This window comes from Phocoena phocoena, chromosome 13 (genome assembly GCF_963924675.1).
Source record: "Phocoena phocoena chromosome 13, mPhoPho1.1, whole genome shotgun sequence".
Lineage (NCBI taxonomy): Eukaryota > Metazoa > Chordata > Mammalia > Artiodactyla > Phocoenidae > Phocoena > Phocoena phocoena.
The window spans coordinates 72,921,580-72,935,701 of NC_089231.1; the positions used below are offsets into that span (position 1 = coordinate 72,921,580).

Below are 14,122 nucleotides of genomic sequence, written 5' to 3' on the forward strand. Positions count from 1 at the left end.
CCAACCTTCTCCAGGGAGGTCTGAAGCTCAGCCTTTGGGAGGAGACCCTCCAAGTTTGTCCTTTGTTGATGTTGAAATACTCCTCTGCAACAAGATAGTCTCCTTCTGACCAACGTTCTCATCACTCATCTGGGAATTACATAGGAAGTTTAGGCAACTAACATTCAGTGAGTACATCATGGTCAGGAAAGCAGGCTGTAGGGCCAGGCTCTCTAGGTGCATATCCTGGCTCTGCCTTTTGGCAGGTCTTGGACATGTTTTATAACCTCTCTGTCCTTAGTTTTCTGGCCTGTAGAATGGGCATGGTAAGAGCATAGGGTCAGAATGAGGATCAAGAGAGAGAATACATGTCAAGCATTTAGTGTAGTGACTAACATAGTAAATGCTCAGTTCCTGGCAGCAGCCGCTGTTACTACAGTTATTGCTTTTACTATCATTACTTGTATCCCTAACTGGATCAGAAATGCTTAATGAAGAGAGCATAATTTAATCTCTGCTCTCAACTATCCCCAGGGTTCGGGATCTTGCTATTTCCGTTTTAGACGCGCAATAAAAATGACAGAAGAAGTGAGTTGCTGAGGAATGTTCTGTTTCCTGTAGAAAGAAGAAGTACGGCGGAAGCACATTCGTCTGCACATGGAAAGCGCGCTGACTGCCCGGGACAAGGTCGGGGTGCAGGATTTTGTGCTATTGGATGCCTACACCAGTGAATCTGCTTTTCTGGACAACCTTCGCAAGCGTTTCAGCGAGAACCTCATCTATGTAATGTAACCCATTTCTCAGCTGTTCTTCCTAGAGTGGTGGCTCCCTTCTGGTCTTGTCTCGATGATCGTGAACAGTATCACTCTAATTAGGTTAGGCATTAAAGGGGGGTGTCGAGGGACCACTGTTAGGTACACTTTGATTCTTTGAATTAAGACTTTTATGTCTGCTGGTGGCAGAGACCCAACTTAAGTCGGCCTAAGCTGCAAGAGGGAATCTATCAACCTATGTAGCTTCAGGGTCCAGAAATAGATCTAGGGTCTAGGGTGATGTCTTGAGGACTCTTTCCCATCCCTCTGCTTTCTTTTGCGTCGGTTTCCTTCTGGAGCAGCCTCTCTGCATGGTGGTGAGGGGACTGCCCGCGGAACCAGGCTGATACGTTATCCTCTTAAAGCTGCTATTGAGAAGGGAGCAAGTCTTCTGGGAGACGGAGGATGGTCGGCTCTGATTGGCCCATGTTGGGTCATGTGTCTGTCTCTGAACCAATCCGCACAGGTAGAGGAATATTCTGACTGGCCAGGCTATTCCCAGGCCCACTTCTAGAGGTGAGGGATGAGGCCAGTGGTCCCCTGACCTCATGATATGGACTGAGAGCTGGAGAAGTTCTCTCAGAGGAATCTGTTGGAAGAAGGGGGACTTGATGGCAGGCAGGCAAAAATAAGAGATGTCCGCCATATCCCAGGAATCTTCAAGGGTCAGGACTGCAGTATTTTACCAGAGCTCTGTTCAAGTTGGTCTCCTTGCTTCTAATGGTCAATTTTTATTAAGATCTCCATTTATCACTCCACCTTGGTTTGATTGGTTGCTGTTCAGGTAAATTCCTTTAAGGGTGCACTCAACAGTGTTTCTGTGTGTCTGTGTGTGTGTGTCTGTGTGTTATTGTTTAATTTTATTAGCTTTTGCTAAGAGTAAATGAGATGATCAGAAGCAGTTTAAAAATATTAAAAAATTTTTTCTTATAGTTATTTTGTTTGTAATAGTGCCCATGACAGTCTACATGTGGAAACCGAGGTTACCAAAAGAAACAAGCCAAGTGTTTCTCAGAGTGTACATTTTTAATTGTGGAAATAGATTTCATCTATAAGTTTAGGTATAAGCAGAAGAGAAATAGTATGGTTTGGGGAAGTATAAGTGGGATGATAGGATCATCATGGATAAACGAAATGTTTCCAATCTGAACAGGTAAATTTCAGAAACTGTGCTCTATCTTGGAAGATTTCTACTGATGGAAGCGATGCAGCGTTTTAGTCAAAATACTCATCTGTGATCCGGCTCTCTGTTTGACTTTGTCCTAGAGATTGGAAACAATAGTTGGAATGATTTTAGCATAATTTAATGTAGGCTTGAGTACCTCCAGTCTTTGAGACTCTGAAATGAAAAGCAACAACAAACTCAGAATCTGAAAACACCAGATATATTTTTTTATACCATTTTAATTTATTTATTTATTTTTGCGGTACACGGGCCTCTCACTGTTGTGGCCTCTCCCGTTGCGGAGCACAGGCTCCGGACACGCAGGCTCAGCGGCCATGGCTCACGGGCCCAGCCGCTGCGCGGCATGTGGGATCTTCCCGGACCGGGGCACGAACCTGTGTCCCCTGCATCGGCAGGCGGACGCTCAACCACTGTGCCACCATCTGGAAGCCCTCCAGATGTATTTTTAAAGGAGCCTAAATATTTATTTTTATATATAAGAGCTTAGAACTTTTATTCATAATCATATTCCAAGAAGCTTTCTTTAGTGGCTATACTACAAATATAAGCACTTCAAACACTTGAATATTAGCTGAATCCAACAGTGAGATCTAGAGAAATGAATGCCAGTAGTGGGAGTGTTTGCCCAGTTTTAGATGGCAGCTCTATATGCTTGCCCCGCTTTCACTCAGTCACCAGAAAGACCTTTGTGAAACATGAATCAATCAGATCATGGTGCACACCTTCAAAGTCATCTCTTTTGCATAATAGTTCAGGGCAGTGTTTCATTTCAGTAGCGCGGAGTGGGCTCTCTGACATCCATTGCATGTGGAATGAACCCCCCAGTTCCTGGCACCCTGCATGGTCTCAACTCACACCCTCCCCAACATCCTCTCTACCATTTTCTAGTCTCCCCTCCCTCACTGGCCTCCAATGCAGGGCCACACATGTCCCCTCAGCCTGAGATGCCCTTCCTGCCTACATTTTTCATGACAGGCTCATCATCCTTCAAGTCTCAGCTCAGATGTCATCTCCTTAGAGAAGCCTCCCAAAGCCCACTAGCTAAGGTGGCATTCCTTAGTCATTCACTCACTCATTACTCTGTTTATGCCTTTCTTGGCACACTCACTGAAGCAGTCGTGGTCTCTCGGCTGTTTGTCTGCCCACCTATGCCATGTAGGCTCCATGACAGCAGAGACCCCCCTCCCTACCTGTCCCAGCACTGAAGGAACACAGGGGATTATAGCACGTGATGGTCTTTTGCTGTAGCCATTTGCACCCCGCAATTCCTCACTAGTGCTTTGGTCTATTCCTCTAGACATATATTGGGACCCTCCTTGTGTCTGTGAACCCATACCAGGAGCTTGGAATCTACACTGTGAGCCAGATGGAACTTTATCAAGGGGTCAATTTCTTTGAACTGCCACCGCATGTGTAAGTAGCACCCATGAGGTCAGCAATAGGAGTATTTTTCTCGCTTTCTGCCTCTCTTTTTTCCCCCTCTCTCCCATTCATCTACCCACCCATCCATCTACCCATCCATCCACCTACCCATCCGTTATCCATCCACCCAACTTTGTACATCCTTGATGCACGCTGATTAGGTTGTGTCTCTCACTTAAACTGCTGCCTTTCAACAGAGTGGAAGACATCAGCAGATCAAATCTAAGCTTAAATATGATGAGAAGTAGAATCTTTGTATGACTCCTGAGAAATCTAAATGTGGCCAGAGAGGTGTCTTCTCTTGGAAATGGATTGCTATAGTGCCTTCTACTGGTACCTGAATGTCATGGCAGCTGAGAAGAATGCCCATTGGTAGGAACTTAGCAGGGCTGCAGATCCATAAGAAAAGCAATTTCCTGCCTGGTCCCTATGTGACTTGGGCTTTGCTGAATTTCCCAGTTCTCCTCCTTGGTCGACTTCTGGGCTAATTATCTAGGTTCTCCCTTCACTTTTCTTGGTGATTCACCTATTCCACTCCCAAGGCATTTATGAACCTTCCTGCCTCACCACCACCAGTGATTTCTGAAATACCCAGCTTTCAAATTCAGCCACATACTAAGGTTATACCCTTGGGAGACCTTCCTGCTTTGGTTTCTGATATTGTAGACAAAGCCCTTATACTAGTTTTACCTCTTGTCCTAAAGTTATCACAGAACTTTTCAAATCTTTTTGGTTTCCTGTCTCTATACTCTTAGTACTTTAGGTTTTGAAGGGAAGGAAACACGAGATCTTGTATCTATTGAGTTACTCAATCTTTAGACAAAATGTTATTTCCACCTACAGTTAATAGAGCATCTCTTGGGGATGTAACTTAGTAGGTAGTTTATTCTTATAAGAAATGTTGATAGATTTTTTAAAAATTGGTAAATTTTGAAAAATCTTTTTATTCCTGCCCCAGTTCTTCACTGTAACCCTTCTGTTGTTAGAGTTTTGATATCTAGTACACTCTGTGAGTGATCTGTCAATGAGTCATGGTGAAGGTTTGCTATCTGTCTGAACTGAGTGCCTTGTACCACAATCTGGACGTGGCTTCTGGGAGGCAGGGTACTTTGTCCTTCTGCTCTGGTGAGCATCAGAGTCGGGGGAAGGAGTGTTATAGTCACTTCCGTTTCTCGCGTTTCTGTCTCACTACTTCCCCAGCTACGCCATAGCTGACAACGCTTACCGCATGATGTGCTCTGAGCTAAATAACCACTTCATCCTCATTTCTGGAGAGAGCGGGGCAGGGAAAACGGAGGCCTCCAAGAAGATTCTCCAGTATTTTGCAGTGACCTGCCCAATGACTGAGTCACTACAAATAGCCCGTGACAGACTGCTACTCTCCAATCCAGTGCTGGAGGTGAGCGATCTTTGAGGACCTAGAGAGGGCAGTTCCAGGGAGGTCACTAAGTAAGAAGAATCTTCTGTTCGGGTAGGTCGGTCAAAATGGGCAGGTCTGGAAGTTAAGAAGAGGGCAGTGGATCACATGGGTAGTATTGTGGTTGAAGGGCGTGACCTTGAAGTCCAGCAGGCCTGGAGACTAACACTGGGGCGGTCATGCACCAGCAAGCTTCTGCAGTCACTCCGCATCTGGAGAATGGGTCTGCTCGTAGTACCTACCTCTTAAGAGGTTTTGAGGATTAAACAAGATGAATGCATAAAAAGCACACAGCAGAATTGGTAAGCACTAAAATAATACTCTTATTATTCATTAATATTTTTATTGTTTAATTAAAATCTTTTTGATGATTATTTCTACTATTGCAATTCACTGACTTGCTGGATGATTTTGAACACGTTATTTTCTCCTGTGTTTTGGTTGCTCTTTGCGTAAAAGGTGTTTATGGTTGAAGGGATTTTCCCAGTAGACCTTTGGGCTGAACAGTTTACATCTTTGATATAGGAAGGTGTCTGGTGATGGGGGCCAATAACTGTGCGCTTCTAGAACAGCAAGGGCCTAGGGTCCTATCTACTTCTCCTTAGGCCAGTTCTAATCTATTCCTAGATTGGATTCTAGGGAGAAGATATTTTTCCCTTCTTTTCTGTGGGTCCAGCCCCAATATTTGGCATCAAATCCTCTGTAAGTAGTGTTTCCTTCTTAGAAGATGAAGTATGGCTTTCATTCCTGGTTCCCCGTCCCCTCCTCCAGTGAGCGTGTCAGTTAGGGTCAGGGATTCGATGAGCATGGCGAATGACACTTAATGTCATTGAGTGACACGTTAAATGACACTGAATGACTTAAATGGCAGTGAATGACAATCTGGTTCAGTTTCCCCTCCCTTTGTATTCCAAGGCTTTTGGAAATGCCAAAACACTCCGGAATGACAACTCCAGCAGATTTGGAAAATACATGGACATACAGTTTGACTTTAAGGTACACTGAAGTTCCTACTACTGCTTCATGGGGACCCCTGGACTTGCCAGCAGTGGAAACCCATCTCAAGGCACCTTAAGGGAGGAAGGGCATTTATTGGCTCAAAAAATTGAAAAATCCAGGATTAGTGCTAGCTCTAGGAAATGCAAATAAAGACCATGATGACATATTTTACTATGTGGGCAAAAATTAAGAAGTCTGATAATACCAGGTGTTGGTAAAGATGTGGATCATTAAGAACCCTCACACATTGCTGGCGGGGAGTACATTGGTACAGCCCATTTGGAAAACAGTGTATCATCTCGTGATGTTGAAATCACATAATCTAAGGTGGAGCCGTTCCCCGCCTGGAGATATTCCTACAGATGTGCAAACCTGCCCGCAACAGCACTGCTCACGATGGTAAAGGGACTGGAAAAGAACCAACACATCTCGAGAGAGCTGAATGCCCATCACCAGGAGAACGGCCAACTTGCGGGATGCTCACACAATTGAGATGTTTTATGGCAGTGAGAGCATGTGAACGCCAGCTACGCACAATGTAGACGGGTCGTGAGAACGTACTGGGTGTCAGTGTGATGCCATTTCTTATAAAACTTGAAAACATTCCAAAGTAAACAATATATTGCTTATGTGTACATAATTATATGACATGGGTTGGCAAACTTATTTGGAGAGGGCCAGATAGTAAATATTTTAGGCTTTATGGACCATACAGCCTCTGTCTCAACTACTCAACTCTGCTCTTGTAGCGTGAAAGTAGCCAGAGATGACACATAATGAATGAGTGTGGTTGTGTTGTACACAGAGTTTAAATGAGGCTAATGCAAGTAGGAGGGGTAGACAAAGTTCTCAAGGACACATAATTCCAAGTGACAGAATGACACTTAGGCTAGAGAACAGTAACTGGCTGAGCGTTCGGTGTAGTGATGAGGACAGACTGACTCAGGGTTTCCCAGAGGCTGGAACATGGGTTTCTGGTGGTGTGTGCATATAGACTTTGAAAAAAATTTAATAACAGTATATATTTTTTCACTTTTTATTGAAATTCAACACATAGTAAAAAGGACACAAATCATGTATACGGCTTGATAAATTTTTACATATGAATCTACCTGTGTAACCACCACTCAGGTCAAGATATAAAAATTTCTAGCACCTAGAAGGTTCTCCTACCTGTCTCTGACAATAACCCCCCTTCCCAAAGGTGATCGCTGTTCTGACCTCTATAATCACAGATTAATTTTGCTGCTTCTTGAACTTCAGAAAAATGGAATTATACAATTGTTCTCTTTTGTGTTTGGCCTCTTTCAATCAACACGTCTGTGAGATTCAACCATGTTGCTGCATGGAATTGCTCATTTTTTGATTGCTCGACTTTTATCACCATTTATCTGTTCTCCTGTGTTGGACATTTGGGTTGTATCCAATTTGGGGCTATTGCAAATAGTGCTGTGAACAGTCTTGTACCTCTTTTAGTAGATATAAGCACACTCCTTTATGTTGGGTATATATCCAGAGGTGGCATTGCTGGGTTCTTACCAGCAATGTTATAATTGAGAGTTTCGGTTTTTCCACACTCTTGTCAACATTTGGTATTGTCAGTCCTTTTAGTTTTAGGCATTCTGGTGGGGTATAGTGATTTCTCACTGTAGTTTAAATTTGTATCTCCCTGATTTTTAATGAAGTTTTGCCCGTTGGTCATTTAAAAACTCTCTTGTATATTAAAGTCTTTTGCTCATTTTTAATTGGGCTGGTTTTTTTTTCCTTATTGATTTGCAAGTGTTCTATATATGTCCTGGAACACAAACCCTTTATTGGATAGCTTATTTAAAGCAATAATCAAGACAGTGTGATGTTGGCAAAAGAATATGTAAAGAGGCTGATGGACCAGAAGAGAGTTGAGAAAGACCCCTCCCCCCGCCCCGCTCACGTATATGGTCACCAGACTTATGACCAAAGCACCACTGTGATTCAGTATACATAGAATTGTCTTCCCAATAAATGGTGCTGGTCAACTGGGAATCCATATGGAGGATAAGGAGATCTTTGGCCTCAACTTCACCCCATATACAAAAATTGAATAATGTTAGATCATAGTCCTAACCGTGAATGGTAAAACAGTTGCTTCTAGACGAAAACACAGAAAATATCTTCATGACCGTGGGCGCAGGCAAAACTCTTTTTGAAACGGAACCCAGAAAACGCTAATCCTGGAAGATCGTTAGATCAGACTTGATTCAAATTCAGAATTTCAGTTCATCAGAAGACACCAGTAAGAGAGTGGTTTGATTATTGGGGTTTTTTTTTCCCCGAATTTTTTGTTCTCTTTTGAAGGGCATTCCTGTAGGCGGGCATATCATCAGTTACTTGATAGAAAAGTCTCGAGTCGTCTATCAAAACCAGGGTGAGCGGAATTTCCACATCTTCTACCAGCTGCTAGAGGGTGGAGAAGAGGAGCTCCTTGCTTACCTGGGACTTGAGCGAGATCCGCAGCTGTATAAATACCTCTCACAGGTTGGAAAGACCAGCACCTGGTTCTGGTGGCCCTTTGGAGGGGGGGGGATCAGGGGTGTTTGGGGGACTTCTATGGGGTGTTCAATAACTTTCTCATTACCATTGTGGAGGTATTCTACTGATTGGTTTCTTGACCCCTCCTTTTACACCTGGCAGGTATATCATCTTGGTAAAGTAACCAATATCTCCGTGAGTGGTTCTCAGCCCTGGCTGAAGTTAGAATCACCCAAGGAGCTTTTGAAACACACAAATGCCTGGGCTCTACTTTCCAGAGATTCATATTTAATTGGTCTAGAGCAAGACCTGGACATCAGGGTGGTGTTATTTTTTTTCTTATAATTTTTTCAATTATAAACATTTTCAGTTTTCAGAAAAGTTGGATCAATATCATTACATGCCTCACTCACATTAAAAAATTATTACCACTTTGCTATATCTGTTCTATCATCTAACTGCTGCTGAACCGTTTTAAAGCAATTTGCGATTTTATGGCACTTCCATCGCAAATAATTCAGCATGTAGCTTCTAAAAATAAGAGTATTTTCTTATACCGTGCTACCATATTGAACCTTAAAAATTAACAATAATTTCCTTATATCATCTAACTAGTCCGCAGTCAAATTTTCCATTGTCCTCATAATACTATCTATAGCAGTTTCTTCCAACTAAGATAAACTCATGCATTGGTTATTATGTTTCTTTCAGTCTAGACTCTTACTTCTTTTCATAAAATTAACTGTGAAGATGCTAGAGCAGTAGATTGAGATTAAATATTTTTGGTAAGGACACTGCATAGATGCTCTGCGTAGGCATCCTGCATCATCTCAGCAGACACGTGTTGTCCATTGCTTCACTGTTAGTGATGTGAATTTGATCACTAGGTTAAGGTGGAGACAGATCTTTCCACTGTAGAAATATTTTCCATCAGGGTTGTTTTAAACATTCCTTGGTGATTAAATGTCATTCAGTGAATCCCCTGGATATTCTAATGCACAGCTGCGGTGAGAACTTCTGGTCTAGTGTGATAGAAACACACTGTCTATCTGAGTCCACAACCTATGGTACTTCATTCTGCTTTCAGAACTAGCTTGGAAAAGACTTTTTTTGCACCTTCCTGCCTTCCATCCCGAGAACTGTTTTCTGCGAAATGAATGAACATCCTCCCTTACAGAAATAGTTCAGACCATTTCTATGAGCAGTCCTAGGATGTAGTGTTGTACAAAGTGGCTTCCAGAATTTAACTTCCCAGCACGAGTTTTTTTGCAACCAGCACTAGAGTGTGGGATGCTCCGGATGTATAGCGCCTCTCAGGGTTTGATGTCACTAGCACCTTTTTGCCCCAAGGTTTTTGGATTTTTCTCTTCTCTCTGGGACTGGCTTGAACGGAGGTCACTTGGCAGAGTACAAAGCAGGGACATCATTTAAGAAAGAGAACCATGTCTTGTAAAGTGAATACTGTAAAACGAAGACCAGCGTATCATAGTAAATCATGGAGGAAAAGACAACTTGATGGAAATTTATTTTGAAAAATGCAGCTAAATCAGGAAGATAAAAGAATCTCATAATCTCATTTTATACTTAACAAACTTTGTACTAATTCTTAGAGCAAAGAATAAATCAAATTTGATTTTTTTTCTTTTTGAGGACCTCGTTTTTCCGACAGAGCTGTGTGGGAGCATCACCTTTGGCTTTTCGTAGCATGATCAGAGGATCAATTTGTTACACTCTTTGAGGACTTCATCCATTAAGGATGGATTTCATCCATTTAAGAGGACTTCATTTATGTAGGGCTTCTCCTAACCATTCGCTTATCAAATCACTCTCTTTGGGAATGTATCATGCCTCTATCCTTGCAGGTTTTTTCTGGCCCGATTAATTTGGCAAGATCCTCATGCCACAGTGGCTTTGGAAATGGCTCAAGCAATTCACCAGTATTATTTTGATCGATTTCATGTTCTCCTGTAACTTTGGCAAACTTTGTGACTGTTTGTAGTATATTTGCACTGCTTCCAAACCCCTAGGTGTCCTCTGAGGACTGACTTAGACTAGCCCTGCCCTTGGAGAGGCAAGAGCAGATGTTGCTAGTTGTGTGGGCAGGGATATTTGGGAGGTTGCAGATTTAACACTGGCCAGTTCACTGGTGAATGTTTTCATGGTATGACACCTTTGTTTTCCCCACGCAACAAGGAACTCTTTTAAGGTAACCAATCTTCAGATAATCAGGAAACTAGGAATACTCTGCACTACAAAAGCAAAAAACAACAACAACAACAAACCCTCATCTAGAAGGTTTTCTCTTTAAATTGTGATACTGGTAGTCTGTTACTGGTTTAAAAGACAGCCTCTAGAGTTAATGGGCAAAGTCTTATTACACTTCCTGTAGAATCCGTGTTTCTCTAGATGCCGAACTTTTATTTCCTTGAGTGAAGGAAATCCTGCAGTGAAGTTTCTGATGTCGGTTGCTAAGTGAGTCAAGATTATTTTCTGAATTTAAACTCTGTCATTTTCCTGTATGTTTCAGCAGATATCTATTGAGACAAGTGTTTCCAATGTATTCAGCAAAAATGGCAAGAAAACCTATTTTTAAAAACATACTAAAGATATGCCACTAATATGTAACTTTGAAAGTTTTCCCAGACAGATTTTTAAACAAAATTGCAAATAAATTTGAAAAAAGCAGCAGTTGGCAAATCGTCAGGTGCTAAACAGTTAGAATAAAATCCATTTTTTTCACAGCTCAGAACATTATAGAACTAGCTTTCTCGTGCTTGTAGAGAAAATCATTTTGATTAGGAGTTTATAAACCTAACTGTCTTTATAAAAATGCTGTTAAGCGACCCAATTCTGTGTCAACAGGGCCACTGTGCCAAAGAGTCGTCTATTAATGACAAGAACGACTGGAAAACTGTTTCCAATGCCTTTTCTGTCATCGATTTTACTGAAGATGATCTTGAGGTATGAGCCCCCCCGAGGGCAGAGATGCCAGTAGTCAGGTCTGGGATTGAGGAAACCATCCTGGTTTCTTGGTGATTACATAGTAGGGTTGCCAGATTCAGCAGATAAAAACATAGGACACTTAGGTACATTTGCATTTCAGATAAACACTGACTAAGTTTTTAGTAGAAGTATGTCCCAACATTGCATGGGACAAACTTCATATTAAAAATTAGTCATTGCTCATAAATACACTACCATGTGTAAACTAGATAGCTCGTGGGAACCTGCTGTATAGCACAGGGAGCTCAACTCAGTGCTCTGTAACGACCTAGATGGGTGGGGGATGGTGGGGGGAGGGAGGTTCAAGAGGGAGGGGATATATGTATACATATAGCTGATTCATTTCATTGTACAGCAGAAACTAACACAACATCGTAAAGCAATTTTACTCCAATAAAAAAAAAGAAAAAAATTAGTCATTGCTTACTTGAAATTCAAATGTTAACTGGGCATTCTGCATTTTATCCAGCAGCCCTGAATTTTCCCAGTGCTGGGTGCCGGCAGGTGGTCATGTTTCCTCTTCCCCTTAAACCCAGTCTCAAATATTTAATCCCCTAGAGTTCTAGGAATATCATTTATTTATGCTTCTATATTGGAACAAACTGGACCAAATTGTAGGATTTATAAACAGTTTGTTTTTTACATCTTTTTGTCCTTGTTTTCTGGGTGGGGGTGGGTGGGTTGTTAAACTATTGATCTTTCAAGGACCAGGATATAATTTAAAAATATATGTATGTATATTTACACATGTGTGTGTGTGTATATATATATATACACACACATATATCTGGGATCATGACATTTGAACATTAGATTGGTGGGGAGGCACAGGGTGATATCAAAATAGCAGTGTCTTGTGCTGGAGATGAGTGAGGTATCACCCTGCCCTCCGCAGAGGCTCTTTCCCGGCTTCCCTTAATATCTGGGGAAGGGGGAGACTCCATTTGTTCTGTGAGCTCCAGGCTGGAATTCAGGGGCGGGGCGTTCTCCCTTGGGTATCTCCCCTGATGACATTTATCAATTAGGCAGCCACCGTCTTCTCTCCCTGTCCTCCTCACCACTTCCCACATTCCTAGAATCTCTATGGAATTATTGCCAGTGTCCTACACCTGGGGAACATCTGTTTTGAAGCGAACCAGCAAGGCTGTGCCTCCATACCAGACACCCACGAGATCAAATGGATTGCCAAGGTGATGGTCCAATTTGGGAGAGCCCCGGTGTGGGGGGAGCAGACACTCTCAGAGATGGAGAGGCGGGGAAGGGGAGTGAGGCAGCCGGATGCCCACGTCCCAAATGGCTCACATTGTGTTCTTCCAGCTGACACTGGTTAGGAGGTTTAAAGAGCATGGGGGTAGATGAGGGAGTGGGTAAAAGCCAGTTGGTTGAAAGACCAAATATGATCTGTTTTGCATTAAAGGACAATTAGTTGGGCAGGTACACCTGGACCCGGAAACTCTTTATTAGTGAGTAAAGTTGGGTTACTGAATGGCATTTTGATTTCCATTTATTCAGCTCCTAGGGGTCAACCCATGGGTCCTTCTGGAAGCTCTCACCCATAGAAAGATTGAAGCCAAAACGGAGGAGGTAAAAATGGCTCTAGGTGGAAATGTACCTGCCCTTCCCACCACTGCTGCCAGCAGGATGGTGGCCCTAGGGGAGGCCAGACTCCTGAATCCTCCCCACCAGGTCCTGTGTGGTCCAGCTTCTGGCAGCATCTCCTGCTTTAACTTCCCCATCCCCCAACATCCCACCATCACAAGCTCTCTGTGCCTCACACTCGCCCTGCCTTCCCTCCACAGTCTTTGCATATGCTGTTCCCTCTGCTGGAACACTTTTCCCTATGCTTCTTGTAGTTAACCCAGCCTTATCCTTCAGTTCCCAGGGATCATTTCTTCAGAGTCCTTTCCCTGCTCATCCCACCCCTACCCTGAAGCACCATATGTATCTCCTTATAGCACTTGTCACTCTCAGCTTGAGAGCAGCATGACGCTTCTTTGTGTGACTTGTTGAATGTCCCCCTGCCAAATGTGAGCCCACAAAGGCTGGAACCGTTTGTCTCAGTCATGGCTATGTATCAGCACAGGGCCTGGCGCTCAAGAAATAGCATAAACAGCACAGGCGGGAGGCGCATCTTTCCCCAGCAAGTATCCTTCCCTAGTCATCTTTAAAGCCTAGGTTGAACACTCAGGAGGCCTTTTAATTATTTTAACCTCTGTAAAGATGTACCTGTCGTTCTTCTCAGGTGGTATGCCCACTGACGCTAGAACTCTCTGCCTACGCTAGAGATGCAATGGCAAAGGCCGTTTACGGACGAACATTTACTTGGCTGGTCAACAAAATCAATTCCTCCTTAGTGAACAAGGTTGGTCCACACACATTGGGTAATGTGCTCACTAACATGGTAATGTTTTATAACCAACCTCTTTAAAGAATTTGTGAGAATTGACTGTACGCTCCTGGTGGGCAGGGATGGTGTCTTTTCACGTCTACATTTCCAGTGTCTAGCACACAGTAGGCTCACAAAAATGCATGCTGAATGATCTTGGCTGGGTGTCCCCAAGTGTGGGACACACAGCATTTCAAGTATGCCAGGTGGCTTTAAGTATACACAGAAGCTTTTCCTTTTAACAGTGTATTTTAATGTGTATAAGAAAAAACAGGCTGACTCCTTCGAATTTACCCCATGGGCATGTTTCCTTTTTAAGTGGAGTTATTTAAATTAAAAAGGGAGTTTACTCAAAGCTGGAAATTAAGGAAATGACGATAGGAGGGCAACGGGGTACATAGATGTGGTGA

General features: G+C 42.9%; 1 protein-coding gene across 1 annotated transcript in view; it reads left to right on the forward strand.

Annotated features, from left to right (window-relative positions):
- Positions 1-606: 606 nt before the first annotated feature.
- Positions 607-14,122, forward strand: part of MYO1H (myosin IH) — a 43,123-nt gene continuing 29,607 nt past the window's right edge. Inside the window, exons 1-9 of the mRNA XM_065889516.1 lie at positions 607-762; positions 3,275-3,390; positions 4,600-4,798; positions 5,732-5,812; positions 8,150-8,329; positions 11,186-11,284; positions 12,403-12,516; positions 12,839-12,910; positions 13,569-13,688. Of these exons, the coding sequence (XP_065745588.1) occupies positions 637-762; positions 3,275-3,390; positions 4,600-4,798; positions 5,732-5,812; positions 8,150-8,329; positions 11,186-11,284; positions 12,403-12,516; positions 12,839-12,910; positions 13,569-13,688 (1,107 nt within the window). The 5' untranslated portion in view covers positions 607-636. The remainder of the gene's footprint in view (positions 763-3,274; positions 3,391-4,599; positions 4,799-5,731; positions 5,813-8,149; positions 8,330-11,185; positions 11,285-12,402; positions 12,517-12,838; positions 12,911-13,568; positions 13,689-14,122) is intronic.